General features: G+C 41.6%; 1 protein-coding gene across 2 annotated transcripts in view; it reads left to right on the forward strand.

Moving 5' to 3' along the window:
- Window positions 1-16,849, forward strand: part of LOC134949111 (interleukin-13 receptor subunit alpha-1-like) — a 238,155-nt gene that overhangs the window by 218,463 nt on the left and 2,843 nt on the right. For both annotated transcript variants that reach the window (XM_063937501.1, XM_063937502.1), the window contains 3 exons: window positions 5,072-5,213; window positions 12,356-12,446; window positions 14,287-14,350. In XM_063937501.1, coding sequence (XP_063793571.1) covers window positions 5,072-5,213; window positions 12,356-12,446; window positions 14,287-14,350 — 297 coding nt within the window. The remainder of the gene's footprint in view (window positions 1-5,071; window positions 5,214-12,355; window positions 12,447-14,286; window positions 14,351-16,849) is intronic.

The raw sequence follows: 16,849 nt of genomic DNA on the forward strand, positions 1-16,849 counted from the left end.
TACACTGATTCATTAACCATAAAATGTCCACATATGCTGGCCAGCCTGTAATTAAATGAGGTGTGTTACACCTATAGGTTCATCCAAGGAATCAGTTGTTTTGTATAATTAATGTCTATACCACAGTACTGTGATTACAACGAAAAAAAGAAAGAAAGAGAACCATATAGTTGAACCATTTGTATGCCATGCAATTGGGTACCGTCGGTATATAACAAGTGCCTCCTCTTTGCTGAAAGTTAAATATCCTCCCCGTGCCACTGATGTAAGGAGCTATTTAGTGGGGATATTTTTTGTAGAGTAACCGTCTCTGACACTTGTACTTGTGCTGGTTCACTAGCTGGAATCACCCAAGACCTCCGTTATCTGTATTCCACGTACCGGCATTCACTGCATCGCCCGGTTACCACCCAAATAGTGCGGCTGGAATATCCTTAACAGCCGGTGTCCAAAACACGTTGATACACGGAGTCCCTTTGCAGCGGGTTTAGGGTGTAGTAATTACCCAGCAATTACGGCAGTGGTGGCTGACATTCACCGTACTGCCTGGAAGCTATTCAGCTAGCACGGCTGATTTTACCTTTTAGAGCCGGAGTCCAATATACCGAGATGTGTAGAGTCCCTTGTTTGCAGGTTCAGAAATGTTCAAATTCCCCAGTGATTAGGGCAATAGTAGATGATCCAAATACAGAGGTCACTCCAGAGCTAATACCTCTCCGGCTCTAAAAGGTAAAATCAGCCGTGCTAGCTGAATAGCTTCCAGGCAGTACGTACAAGTGTCAGAGACGGTTACTCTACAAAAAATATCCCCACTAAATAGCTCCTTACATCAGTGGCACGGGGAGGATATTTAACTTTCAGCAAAGAGGAGGCACTTGTTATATACCGACGGTACCCAATTGCATGGCATACAAATGGTTCAACTATATGGTTCTCTTTCTTTCTTTTTTTCGTTGTAATCACAGTACTGTGGTATAGACATTAATTATACAAAACAACTGATTCCTTGGATGAACCTATAGGTGTAACACACCTCATTTAATTACAGGCTGGCCAGCATATGTGGACATTTTATGGTTAATGAATCAGTGTACTGCAGTGTGATTTTTATTAAGGGATCTTATTGTGATTATATCACGAGTTAAGTTTAGAGTGATTGTGGCATTATTACAGGTTCTTTTATGATCCAGATGGTTTAAAATTTGCTACAAATTGTTCAACATTACTGTGAGGTCACTTCTGAATTATATAGTGTATACTGTGTATTTTGATATACATTATATTTGAATTTTTTTCTATCCATATTTTGGATTATTAATAAAAATACTATATTTTAGAAATTAATCCTGTTGCGCACAGATTGGTCTCTTTTTCTTGTACCTTTGCTTAGGATCCAACGTCTAGTGCACGGTTCCTGACCCATCCATATAAAATGATTGCATGATTTTTGCATGGTAGCCAAAGTTGCGTGAGATACTGGGATTGGGAGAGCTTGAAAAAAATATAGTAAACGGGGAAGGAGATTCATTTTGAGAGCGTTTATCTCACCAAACCAGGAGACAGAGACATACATACGCAGTCAAGATCCTGTCCTGTGTCTTAATCAGGGGAACAAAATTAGCTTGATAGAGGGAGTAGGTCTTTGTAATATACACCCCAAGATATTTAATGGTGGAGGGTCTTCAAATAAATGGGAACATGGAGGTTAATGTTGACTGTAATTGAAAAGAGACATGTAGGGCAAGATCTTCCAATTTGGAGTGATTTCTTTTATATGCCAAAAGGGAGCCATAAAGGGCAAGCTCCTTTTGGATTAGGTAGGAATACAAAGGGGTTGGAAAGTTTCAGAAGGACATCATTTGCATCATGTGCTCTTCCTCCTAATAAAACATTAATACCCAGGGACCACAAGTAGTGAAATTACAAACGTTTTCAAAAAAGTAAAAGTGTGAACTGCCTTATTTTTCTGTGTGTGAGTTTTTCATATAAAGGGAGACTTCAGTTTTGCCTGTAATTAAAGAAATACTTGAAACCATGATATACCTTAAGCAATTTTAATCCAAGTTCCCTCAATCATCAATATGTAATGCCCTATGATAAGAATTAGGGGTTGTCTGTAGCTTTTCTTTGTTTTTACTACTACTACTACTACTACTACTACTACTACTACTACTACTACCACCACTACCACTACTTCTAATCGTCCCCCATAGACATTCTAAAATGTGTTTTCCCCCCCCTCATAGACATAAAAAAACACATATAAGGGGGCTTGGCCTTGCTAAAATGGGTGTGGCCTTACAGGAAAAGACTACCTTACACCCCAGTTTTTGGCCCTGCACCAACAGACCTCGGCCGCCACAGGAAAGAAAAAAATTCCACCATGTTAAGCCCCACACAGTAATGCCTCTTGCACCATATTGTGCCACCTGCACCATATTATGCCACACACCGCAATGCCTGTCATACATTATGCCCCCCAGTAAGGCTTCTAATTACTTTTAAATTACCTGCTCATTGCCAGGGCTTTCATGTTCTGGGTTCCATGCTCGTTGCCAAGGGTTTCATGCTATGGGTGTCATATGCATATTGCCAGAGGTGTAATACTCGTTGCTAGGGGTTTCATGCTCTGGGTGTCATGCTCATTGCCAGGGGTGTGTAATGCTCATTGCCAGGGGTTTTCATGCTCTGGGTGTCTTTCTCGTTGCCAGAGGTGTAATGCTCGTTGCTAGGGGTTTCATGCTCTGGGTGTCATGCTCATTGCCAGGGGTGTGTAATGCTCATTGCCAGGGGTTTTCATGCTCTGGGTGTCTTTCTCGTTGCCAGAGGTGTAATGCTCGTTGCAAGGGGTTTCATGCTCTGGGTGTCATGTTCGTTGCCAGGGGTGTAATTCTTGTTGGCACCACAGTAAGCACTCCAATCCTGGTGCCTCCAAGCCTCTGCAGTGGCTGTGGGGACTGTAGTTATGCCAGTGGCTCCCTACTATTATGTGCTCCTCCCCCTCCCACCCGTAGTACTACGCTCGCTGGGTGGAGTTTCATGAAATGATGCGGTTGCGTCATGACGTCATGATGCAACATCGTCATTTTGCGAAACTCCACCCAGCAAGCGGAGTACTATGGATGGGAGGAGGGGGAGCAGGTAATAGCAGCCAGCAGGTGTCTCGGCAGACGCCCCATGCGATCGCGCGGCTCACCCACCATGTCTTTTTCTATATTCATTATTGAGCTGGCTCCTATATATTTTTACAATATTACAGCAGATTTTAATAGTAGATACTTGAAGGTGATGAGTTGAGGTTCACGATGATGTCACTTCTGGTGTCATTACACATGGGGGAGATCATTGGGATGAAGGAAGGTATTTATGTCTTCCAAGAGTTTGTAGATGGATTTGCATTGCTCTTTTCAGATATCACTGTGGTCTTGACAAAAGTCCCTCAGTGGATTGAAACGGTGACACTATATTTACTAAGGTGCGGGTTTATAGTAGTGGAGATGTTGCCCCTAGCAACCAATTAGTTTCTATTTATAATTTTTCTAACGCATTCTAGAAGATAATAGATGGAATCTGATAGGTTTTGTGGGCAACATCTACACTTCTATAACTCCACACCTTTGTAAATATACTCCTATGAGTTAGTAAATAACATATTATTTGAAATGAATTGGAAGTCTGGTGAGTGCTCTCTGATTTTCCATACAAGTCCTTTATAAAGACATCTTGACTTCAGGATGTCCCTGAGTCCCTGAGACTATGCACCCCAGCATACAGGTATCTGCCCAAGAAATAACCTTGAGTGCGGCTCTACTTTTGGACATTATATATATATATATATATATATATATACTGTATATATATATATATATATATATATTTAAATGTTCCAAGGGTATGGAGGGGCACTCTCACAGAAACAATAGTCCAATAAGATATATATATATATATATATATATATATATATATATATATATATAATATTACAAAATGGATCTGTTGCGTTTACTAAGGTTAGCTTGATTTAGTTGTGTCCCCACATTTTACCACAGTGCCCACTTATTATGCCACACAGTGTCCCCATATAATGCCACACAGTGACCCCCACATTATGCCACACAGCATCCCCTTATAATGCCATACAGTGTCCTCACATTATGGCACTCAGTGTCCCCACATTATGGCACACAGCGTCTCCATATAATGCCACACAGTGTCCTTACATATATAATGCCACACTGCATCCCCATATCATGGCACATAGCATCCCCATATTATACCACAATGTCCCTACATTATGCCATACACAGTGTCCCCACATTATGGCACTCAGTATTCCCCTATAATGCCTCACAGTGTCCCCACATTATGGCACACAGCGTCCCCATATAATGCCACACAGTGTCCCTACATATAATGCCACACTGCATCCCCATATTATGGCACAATGTCCCTACATTATGCCATACACAGTGTCCCCACATTATGGCACTCAGCATTCCCCTATAATGCCTCACAGTGTCCCCACATTATGGCACACAGCGTCCCCATATAATGCCACACAGTGTCCCTACATATGATGCCACACTGCATCCCCATATTATGCCACAATGTCCCTACATTATGCCATACACACAGTGTCCCCACATTATGGCACTCAGCATTCCCCTATAATGCCTCACAGTGTCCCCACATTATGGCACACAGCATCCCCATATAATGCCACACAGTGTCCCTACATATAATGCCACACTGCATCCCCATATTATGGCACATAGCATCCCCATATAATGCCACAATGTCCCTACGTTATGCCATACACAGTGTTAATGGCAGCAACTTGATGCTTGGCTGACCTCAGGGATGTTGAAAATAGAGTCTCTCATCTGGCTGCTGATAGCACCTATCTGATGGACGTGCAGAGCCGGGCTGAAGTGCAGAGTCCCAGTCGGCGTGGTGGGGGGAGTGCGGGGTTGGAGTCTGCGTAGTCAGTATAGATATTGAGGGGTACTATTGTTTTATAAGAAATTTCCCAATATGGTTTTTCACTTAAAACTAATCATGTTACGTTTAGGTCAAAGAAGAGTGTTACAAAGAAATACCCAACCTCCTGCCTGAAGTCACATACACAGTCACAGTACGTGCAAGACTTAATGAACATTTGCAAGGTAACCAAGCTCACTGGAGTGACTGGAGCAAAGAAATTACGCGCCCAGGTGAAGTCATAAGAATATATATGTGAATGTGTAAGCTTGCTTATATTTTTATTTTATTATGCAGGTGTATGTTCATGTTGTGATTTATTACATAAGTGGAATAAAGTTTGATGAGCATACTTTATACTGTATAAATCTGAAATGATTGGCGGAGAGTGAAATTACTATAATTGCATATCTCTTACTATGAACTCCTCCTATCTTGACTTCTGATGTGATTATGCATTTGCAGCATCATTTTTTACTATATGAACTTCAAATTATTGGGTAATTTAATAATTATATTTTATATTTCTTTTTAAAGAAGTTGCACTCCAAAAACCCTGTGCCCCCTCCCCAGGTATCTTATGGACACTTGTACTACTCTTACCCCCCTGATAACACCTCCAGATTTTGATCTAAGCACCTACTTACATTATCTTTACAGAAATCAAACCTGCCATATCATTGCTTATCTCCTATTAACCGCTTTTCCTGACTGCACATGTGCTGTGATTATGTCATCTGAGTATGATTTATCCTGAATACATTTGAAATGACTGATTTCTGTCACATGACATGATGAAAAATTATGAAAACTGAAACGAGCGTAAGTTCATCCTGGCTGGGAGCAAATTGGAGTTTGGTGCAGCCCCCTTAAAAAACAATATAAAATATACTCACAGTTTAGATGAATGAAGAAGGGTGTTTATTCCTTAGCCAAACTGTATGACATACACAGTCTCACAGCCATAGCCCGACCGTGTATGTCATGCAGTTTGGCTAAGGAATAAACACCCTTCTTCATTCATCTAAACTGTGAGTGCTGCCTTTTTTTGCTTTCTCTGGAGTACTGGACAAGTAAGTGTGATTATTTTTACTACTGCCTTGCACCACTTTAATTATTTTTCATGGATTTGCTTTGAGTGCTGTCTTTATTTGAGATATATGTATATATATATATATATATATATATATATATAGTATTTCCAAAACCCGGCACTCTCCTCGGGCAGTATTACCCAGCTATACCTTTACTGGTGTGCCTTCCCAGGGCGTGGCGTCTCCCACAGATACTTTACAAACAGACAAGGCGGCACTCCCAGATGGTAAGTGGTAAAAAAATCTTTTAGTGATCAAACATCAACATTTCGGGGTGTGCAAACCTCTTCATCAGGATAACAGTGCAAAGTGACATAATACATTTATACTCACAACCCTCCTCGACTCCCGCTCCCGTCAGCTGCGTCCCGGGATTCTGTCTCGACTTCCGGTTTCCGGTCACTGACGTCACCGGAAGTCACGTCATGTCCTCGCCGGTCCGGCGCCAAAAGGGAGGCTGGGACAGGAGCACAAGACAGTTACCTTGGTAACTGACAACACTGTCAGTCAATATTAAGTGATAAGGTGCAAAGCAATCGCTTTACACAAATACAATAATATGTGTAAAAACACGTGAACAGTGTCCACATTGTGACTAAATAAGCATAAAAGAATATTTATACTGAAATAAGGCTTATAACTACAAACGAACCCTGACAAGGCATATTCTACACGCATAATCAAGTAACTGCCCATGGCATGCTACAGTCATATACCAAATAGGCAGATATAGTGCATTATCTACTTAAACCAAATACTGTCTTATAAATACTGTAGTACAAACTCTAATGTCTAAACACATTACAAATGGGCTATATTTACCCAGACATTATTGGCATAACATTTCAGCTGCTATCTACCAATAATAAACTTAACCCTGTGTTAGCCAATAACACAATTTTTTAGTAAAAAAACATCAAATAAAGATATAAATCACTGCAGCCAGAAAATTTATCATGACCCCGGGTTCTATACACTGAACCAACAGTTCTATACAAAATGGTCCCACAAAGAACAGCTTTATAAAAAACAATTCTATAAAAAACATGAAAGGCTCAGGGATTCATAGGGTTAACCGTATCCAACATGAAGATCCATCTTGCCTCTAATTGGAGGAGACGTTTTGACCTATCCCCTCCTCTCAATGATTTAGGGACCTGTGCTATCATTCTATAGCGAAGGGTGGAAATACTATGCCTTGCCGATGCAAAATGACGTGCAACAGCTTGGTCACTTGTACCCGAAATTAATGCGGCCCTAATAGCAGCTCTATGTTGCGCAATGCGCTCCTTGAATTGCCGCTCTGTCTTGCCCACGTAGTGTAAGCTACATGGGCCAGACAGGAGGTACACCACGAATTTCGTGGTACAAGTAAGTGGTGTATTGATGGTGAAAATTTTTCCTGTATAGGGGTGTGAGAATGTATTACCCCTGATTAGGGCACTACACGTTGTGCATCCTGTGCAGTGGTAACATCTATTTTCTCTACAGAAAAAGTATATATATATATATATATATATATATATATACACAGATGTATCCTCATACATCGTTGCTCATAGCGCACTATTTAGGGTCCTGTGTCGCGAGTTGGAAATAACATTATGGCGTGCGTTATGTCCCGCGCCATGTAATACACAGTTTAACCGCTGGGTGGCGAATGCTCCACGTTGAGACTACAGTGCTGAATACAATGCTGTGGCAGTAAGCAGTGATCTGTGAGAGGTTGGCCAATCACGTTCTTCCCTTTATAAAAAAAAATCCCTTTCCACAAATTACAGTGCCACGCTGCCGCCCGTTCAGTCAATTAATTTTTTCGTTACGTTGTGTACAAAATGCCGGATAGCATTAATACAACTCCCAGATGATCTTCAGCCACACTGCCGCCCGATCACGCTAGATATGGATATTGTCGTTACAGCTTGTACAAAATGCAGGATAGCATTAGCATAGCAGCATTCATATTTCGGACTAGCTTCGGCAGAAATATTGAATGCAAAGTGCACTGGGTCCCTACTGTACCTAATGAATATGACTACCAGATGGTATCCGTATTCAATCCGTTTAATTTTTATTTTTAAAGCACTCAGATACAACACATCACATATACACCCGGAGGGCCTGCCTGTACCGTGGTCGGCTGTGACCTAACGAGAACAGCGTCCGCCTGCAATGCTTGCACTCGTGGGTTCGATACCCATTTGTGCTTGATCACTGTTAGGGACAATGTTAAAGTTGTGGCCAATTCGTTGACCTTTTTTTTTGTGTGTGTGTATTAAGATATTCTTTTTTAATACAATAAAGTTTTTTTTGGGTATTGCTACTTCTCGTTATATATAAAAAAAAGTCTGCTTCTACTAAATATAAGGCCACGCTACTGCCATGTTCACTCAATTCATCTAGTCGTTACGTTGTGTACAAAATGATGGATAACATTAGCATAAGCAGCAATCCTATTTCGGACTAGCTTTGTGTTTCTGTTGTTTCAAATGGGCAGAAATATTGAATGCAAAGTGCAACTGGGTACCTACAGTATGTCATGAATGCACAGTATGACTACCAGATGGTCTCCAGGCACACTGCCGCCCGATCACGCTAGCTATGGATATTGTCGTTATGTTGTGTACAAATTGCCGGGTAGCATTAGCGTAAGCAGCTAGCTTTTTTTTTTTTTTAAGAAGCGGACTTTTTTTTATATAACGAGAAGTAGAAACTTAAAACACCAAATAACTTTATTGTATTTAAAAAGAATAAATAAATACATTAAAATAAAATAATAAATGGACGCCGAACTCAGTATCGAACCCGGGACTGCAAGCATTGCAGGCGGCCACTGTTCTCGTTAGGCCACAGCCGACCATGGTAGAGGCAGGCCCTCCGGGTGTATATGTGATGTGTTGTATCTGAGTGCTTTAAAAAAAAAAAAAAAGCTAGCTGCTTACGCTAATGCTCCCCGGCAATTTGTACACAACATAACGACAATATCCATAGCTAGCGTGATCGGGCGGCAGTGTGCCTGGAGACCATCTGGTAGTCATACTGTACATTCATGAGATACTATAGGTACTCAGTTGCACTTTGCATTCAATATTTCTGCCCATTTGAAACAACAGAAACACAAAGCTAGTCCGAAATAGGATTGCTGCTTATGCTAATGTTATCCATCATTTTGTACACAACGTAACGACTAGATGAATTGAGTGAACAGGGCAGCAGCGTGGCCTTGTATTTAGTAGAAGCTGACTTTTTTTATATAACGAGAAGTAGCAATACCCCAAAAAACTTTATTGTTTTAAAAAAGAATATCTAAATACACAAAAAAAAAAGTAAACGAATTGGCCACAACTTTAACATTGTCCCTAACAGTGATCGCTTGAGTTCCTAACAGTATCGAATCCACGAGTGCAAGCATTGCAGGTGGACTCTGTTCTCGTTAGACCACAGCCGACCACGGTACAGGCAGGCCCTCCGGGTGTATATGTGATGTGTTGTACCTGAGTGCTTTAAAAAAAAAAAAAGTTAGTCCGAAATAAGCTACCCGGCAATTTGTCTACACTGTAACGACAATATCCATAGCTAGCGTGATCGAGCGGCAGTGTGTCTGGAGACCATCTGGTAGTAACTGAAACACAAAGCTAGTCCGAAATAATTCTCATATAAAGGGAAGTGATTAATGGTTCGTCATTGTTACAATAAGTGTCAGCCAATCAGCAGGCGGCGCTATGAAGGGTCCGTTGGCTATTTGAGGCATGCGCTGTAGAGTTTAGGAAAAGCGACATCTGGTGGACAGAAAGTAGAATGCACGTTACAATTATAACGTGACGTCACATTTACAACGCAACTTATAACGGGAGTTATAGCGCAAGGAGCTGGCGCGAGTTGCATGGCGCCCGCTACGCAGTACGCAGCAACGATATATGAGGACACATCTGTATGTATATATATATATATATATATATATATATAGTGCCGTGCAAAAGTTTTAGGCAGGTGTGGAAAAAATGCTGCAAGGTAAGAATGCTTTAAAAAATACAAAAATAGTAGTGTTAATGGTTAATTGATTAACAAAATGCAAACTGAATGAACAGAAGGGAAATAAAATAAATATTTGGTTTGATGACCCTTTGCCTTCAAAACAGCATCAACTCTTCTAGGTACACTTGCACACAGTTTTTGAAGTAACTTGGCAGGGAGGTTGTTCCAAACATTTTGGAGAACTAACCACAGATCTTCCATGGATGTAGGCTTGCTCAAATCCTTCTGTCTCTTCATGTAATCCTAGACAGACTTAATGACGTTGAGATCAGGCCCCTGTGGGGGCCATATCGTCGCTTCCAGGACTCCTTGGTGGAAATTTACTAAGCTCCCAAATCCATTCTAGTTTGCTTTTTTCTCCTAAGTGGCATCTCGGGAATTTACTAAACTCAAATCTCGGCAGTGTTGGGACTATTCGTATTGAGATACACTGCCGACCGCACAAATACGAATCAATAGACCATCGGTGAAACACGGCTGTTATTTTATACAACACAGGAATTTACTAAGAATTTGTATTCTCAATCACTGCCGACAATAGCAATACAAATAGTAAAATTATCCTGCGCTTGAAGTCCTATACAGCAGCTCCCATAAGAGTGATATAGTTATTGAAGGGAAAATTGGGGCGCTTAATGTGTTTAATTTATTGTTGGCAAACACCTGTAAAACAGAAATAATAAAATGTTTACAGCACAGCCTGTGCAGTAGTCCGTTGGTGGGTTCCGTATGTTAGCCGTGTCCCGCACTGCGGTGGTAGTGAGAAGCTGACTGACTGACTTTCCCTGACACTGCCTACCTTTCAACTGAGTCTTCAGTCTTAAGATCTTTTCTCCGCTCCACACACTTTTAAAGGCTATCAGCCCTCCATCCACCGCCCAGGGATGTGGGGGACAGCCTCAGGCTTCACTTCTGGCCCTTGGGTGCCTGGAGGGGGGGACCCCTTGATTTAAGGGGTCCCCACTCCCCCAGGGAACCCCGGCCAGGGGTGACTAGTTGGGGAGGTAATGCCACAGCCACAGGGACCAATATAAATGTGTACCCCGACTGTGGCATTATGTCCCTGGCTAGTGGAGCCTGGTGCTGGTTTCAAAAACACAGGGGACCCCTACGGCTTTTGTCCCCTGTATTTTTAGAACCAGGACCAGCCAAAGAGCCCGGTGCTGGTTGTCTAAATACTGTGGAACCCCTGTGCAATGTTTTTGTGGTATTTTTACAACCAAGACTGGCTCAAAGAGTCCCGGTGCTGGTCATGCTTAGGAGGGGGGACCCCACACAATTTTTATTTTTAACTATTTCACATACTGTACACAATGAAGCCCTGCATGGATTTCACTGATCCAGCCGGGCTTCATTGTGTTAAGTCTGGCAGTGTTTTACTATTCTCTCCCGTAAAACACTGCAGGCAATATGAATTACACCGACATCGGAGTATTAGAATTTAAAAAAACACGGTAGTTTAGTAAATTAAAGTGTTTTTTTCACAAAAGATTGCAATCTCACACTGCCGATGTCAGACGAGATTGCTCTCGGCTGACATTGGCAGAAATACGAATCTTCGTAAATATACCCCCTTCTTCTTTACGCTGAAGATAGTTCTCAATGACATTGGCTGTATATTTGGGTCGTTGTCCTGCTGCAGAATAAATTTGGAGCCAGTCAGATGCCTCCCTGATGGTATTGCATGATGGATAAGTCCCCGCCTGTATTTGAAGTGATGATGAGGCCCCCACAGAGCCCTGCTCTCAACACCATTGAGTCTGTCTGGTATTACATGAGGAGACAGAATGATTTGAGCAAGCCAATTCCGGTCCCTCTGAGAGCTGCAGCAGCTGGAAGTTTCCCTTCCCTGCAGCTGCAAACACTGTTTATCTGACTAATTGCATCCTGTGCGACCAGGTCAGATAAAGCACTTGCTGGTGTGGTTGCATCTAATGTGACCATGCCAGGCAAGTGGTTAATGAGGTGTATTGTGGCTGAATGGCAGCAAGCTCTCGGATTGAGCACATGAATGTGGTATAAAGAGGATTTGTGTCCAAATCCATCCTCTTGCAGTGTTCTATAAATGTGGGAAGGGGATCATTTTGTCATGCCTCTTCCCTGCGAGGCATGTGCCTTATTTCCCTATTGGAAAAATGGGGGGGACGACGACTCCAATTCTCTTTCTGGCACAGGGCACCAACAAGTCTAGTTACGGCTCTGACAATCGGACACATTCCTAAACTGGCTATGTCTTTGCTTTCTAGGAACAGGCTATGGTATCTCTACTATCTTGCCAATTGTAATTCCACTTATTGTAGTTGTTGCTGTAATCATTCTACTTATCTTCCTAAAAAGGTAAATACTTTATTTTCATTCTCCAAGTTTATTTAACAGTACTAATCACTCTGTACTGTATTAGTGGGTGTTTGAAATGTAGTGAATTATTGTTTTTTATTTTATGCATTTTTTTGCTAACCAATATTTATGGGAGTCGCAAGTTACTAAATATTATTAGGGTGTGGATCATTAACCCGGATAAAACAAAGGTCCTTATGATAGGACCGCAACATCAAAGGACAAGACTGCAGCATAGCCAACCAACTGGATTTACATTCGGGGATTCAGAATTACAAACCACTGATCGTGTGCGGAATCTTGGCATCCTGGATGGTGGCTTGACACTTAAACATCAGATATCAGCCACAATCAAATCCTCATTCTTTCACATGAGGAACATAGACAGAATCAAGCACTTAATTCCCTCAGATGATCTGCCAAAAGTCATCCATGCATTTGTATCATCTCGATTAGACTACTGTAATGCCCTCTACCTTGGTTTCCCAGCAAAAGAATTGCAGCGCTTACAGCTGGTGCAAAACACAGCTGCCAGGCTGTTAACCGACCAGCCCCGTTCTAGCCACATAACACCCATTCTCTATTCCCTTCACTGGCTGCCTGTAAGATGGCGAATCATCTTCAAGATTGGCTTACTGAGTTTCAAAGCATTACATGACCAAGGCCCAAGGTACCTGAAGCAGCTTCTGACACCACTCAATTACTGCGATCTGTAGATGAAGAACTTTTAGCAGCACCTAGAATCTCCCGTAATTCATCTGGTGGTCGAGCTTTTAGTCATGCGGCTCAGACTCTTTGGAACTCACTTCCCCGCACAGTGCGAGAGGCCCCAACTATAGAATCCTTCAAAAGTAGACTCAAGACTTTCCGGTTTACTCAAGCATTTCCATAATGTCCCTTTAGTACATGCTTCTGTACAATATTATGCTATGTATCTGTAAAGCGACTTGAGTCCTAATGGAGAGAGTGCGCTATATAAATAAAATTATTTGTTATTATTCATTATTATACCTACATGCAAAAGGTCTACGGTCATTAGTTCAACCACTAATGGTCGACAGGGTCATTAGGTCGACATAAAAAAGGTAGATAGTAGGAAAGGTCGGCAGGGTCAAATGGTCAACATGACAAAAGGTCAGCACAAAAAAGGTCGACACAACATTTTAACCTTTTTTGTGTAGTTTTAGTTGTGAAAGAACGTGAAACCCCAATTAGTGTACCGCATCCCCACGCCGTGCTTTGGACAAGATACCTTGCTCCGCTACCATTGCGCTCGGCACATTTCCATCGATTTGAAATTGATAAAAATCTGTGAAAACAAACCCCCTATAGTTCAACAAAGGTCAGCATACCCAAACAGTTGCAGGGATTGCTGGAACTAGGAGTGCCACTTTTTTTTTTTTAACAAGTTTTATTTTTTCACTTTTTACAATAACAGTCACCACCCAAGGCAGTTGAATGAGTTGGTTTTCATAGATGGTGCGGGACTTGTGCTGAAAAAGCTTGAGCTGTATCTCCTTCTGTATGTGTCCTACACCATGTTAGGCAATCTAGCTTTTTTTTTTAGGTGGAGAGGCAGCTGATATCATCATCATCAGCTAGTCTCTCTAGGTATGTGACCTACGTGGCATAATTCTCAATGTTCCAGAAACTATTTTTATATGTTAGATCTCAAATTCCAAATAATCCATGTAATAAACCCAATTCCTAAAATTGCTCCTAAACTAGGATTTTGTTTTCTGTAGTTCTTTCTAACCTAATTGCTAAAATTCCAGAAATATTTGCATAATGTATTCATTGTTGAAATACTGATGTGTTTAACTCCTCCTGTTTCCCATAGATTAAAGATTTGTATTTGTCCTTCAATTCCTGACCCTAGAAAGAGTTTCCCAAATGATCTGAAGGTAAATATTAATCTCATAAGACACCCTGACAATAACTGAAATACTTACAAGCAAATACGATTTGCGTTTAACATGTTTTATATCCATCATTAAAGTATTTTATCAGCTATATTACTTACCAGACATACAGTTTTTAGGTGTCAGGTGAGCCTCTTCAGCATGCTGGAGCTGTAGTACTGTATCTTGATTTTCACAATAGGTTATACCAGGGGCGGAATGTCAGTAGACCGACATCTGTAAGGCCACCTGTTGGCCGCTGCTGCTGAGATACATAGTCTCTCTCTGTCATAGTTTCTATTATCCTCCTTCTCCTCCCCCATTCCCTGCCTCCCTCCATGTTTCCCCCAGGTTGCTCTCCCCGGTGATGTTCCCTGGCCAGCACATGCATGCAGCATCTACTAACTAGAGAGAGGGATTTGGGAAAGCTTAGCTACTCTGGGAATTCTGAGCCATGCCCCCAGCATGATGAAACAGGGGGAGAGGCTCGCAGGCATGGCATTTCTGGTGGGGCCATAACCCCTTTTCCGGGCATGCTGCTTGGAGCGTGCAAAGGTTCCAATCTCCAGTACTAGAAAGGTGGGAGGTATACTGTCATTATAAGAGCTAATGGTCTGCTAACCCCACAAAGGTTTGCTTTTAGATATACCAACGTAGGGACACTTTCAGAATTTTTTCCATGGCCACTATAAATTCCCAATCCTCCCCTGGATTCTACTATTGGAGAGAGATTAGTGTCATTAGCCGAGTTGGTGGAACACCTTGCACAACAATGGGCCATATTAGGGAATTTGGTGTAAATGAACATAGTGGTGTTGTCTATACAGTAACTACCACTCAAATTTTGGTTTCATTTTTAAAAGACAGTAAACAAATGAATCTATTAGTTGCTATAGGCACCTTTTTATCCTTTACACAACGTCTTCCAAATGTCGTGTTTAATGCATTACATTTCCCAAAAATTCTATATCAGTTATACATTTGGAGCCTATTTTACAGCTGCATGCAAGTCGGACCCAGATACGATAGAGATTTTATCTCTCTAAAGAATTTATTTGATGTTTTTATCATAATATGTGACATAATAAATTGTTATGAACGTAATACACTATTTTCGAAAACTCTTTTTCCCCCTTATATGGAGCCTATCATTTGAAGCCTACATAAGTTCTACAACAGAAGAATTTTAAGGGCAGTACCACTTTTTCGATAAAAGATTAGCGCACCGCATCTGGTCTTACTTGCACATATTTCTGTTTCATTTTGGTATTGGGGATACCTTTTGACCAGTAGGTTGCTGCCTATCTGTCTTGGCGCCCGGTCACTCCTATTCTTCTTTTTCTATTGTCTAACCCAGATACGGCTGCATCGCTTGCTGGGAAATAAATGTTAATCTTCGCCTATGTTCAGAGTTGATGGCATCTTTGTGGCCACCCCACCCCTTTCCACCCAGAAGTGAAAGTAGCTGCCATCATTAGCAACACATAATAGAACCATCCCTATGCTTGATGCAAGAGATCAGTCTTAGATCAGACGGATCGCTGCATATGTTCACCACTACACACTTAGCTTACATACAAACGCCCAGCTGTCCCCAGTTACACCCACCCAGAGTAGTATCATCTCAGTTAGAAATGTCACTGAGATGATACTACTCTAATTTGCTGAGAGTTGGGTATGCTCAAGTAAAGAATATACAAAGTATGAAAACTAGCCAGATCTGTCCTCACAGCGGAACTGTGTCCCAAAGCTGAATCAGCTCCTTACTGTATAATTAATGGTTACATGGGCAACATTTTCACAAACAATATTTCAGAATCACAGCAAATCTCAGTGATGTAGCATTTGCAGATACAAAGATTGGCACTCACACCTGGGAGTCCTTTATTTAGACCAGTCTAAAATGAAACCTAGAACCTAAGGCTGGGTACACATTAGACAATATATCATTCTGACACGCATTAAACGATATATCGTCCATATCGTCTAGAATGTACCTGCGAACGCGCGCTCCTGCAAGTCGTTTGCTGGGTCGTCCCTTCGGGCATGCTGCATGGAGTGCACGCCCAATATGACGATCCTGGCAGTGACGGAATGCAGGAAAAAGGGGGGCCTGGACTGCACACCCTAATACCAAAGATTTCAAGAGGTTCCATCATGCTGAGGCTTCTAATACTATGCTGGGGGAAGAGAGCTGCAGATGCACACTCCTAGCACTAAGAACACTGATAGTAAAAATCATTTAAATAAACTCTCACAATTAAAATGGAGTATAATTGAAGTTCTTAGCACACATTTGCGCAAATATGCGGGCCCATGTACCGCGGCCAGGTGACTTCATCACATGGGTCCCTAACAGTGACGGAATGCATTCTGAATGTGGGCGCGAACTATATATCGCAGGGTCGCACAATATATTGTTCAGTATGTTCGGCACAACCGATATATATCGTTATATTAGTCTTGTGTGTCTCTGTTAAAACAAGTACACAATAAAAATGA

This window comes from Pseudophryne corroboree, chromosome 8 (genome assembly GCF_028390025.1).
Source record: "Pseudophryne corroboree isolate aPseCor3 chromosome 8, aPseCor3.hap2, whole genome shotgun sequence".
NCBI classification, from domain to species: Eukaryota; Metazoa; Chordata; class Amphibia; order Anura; family Myobatrachidae; genus Pseudophryne; species Pseudophryne corroboree.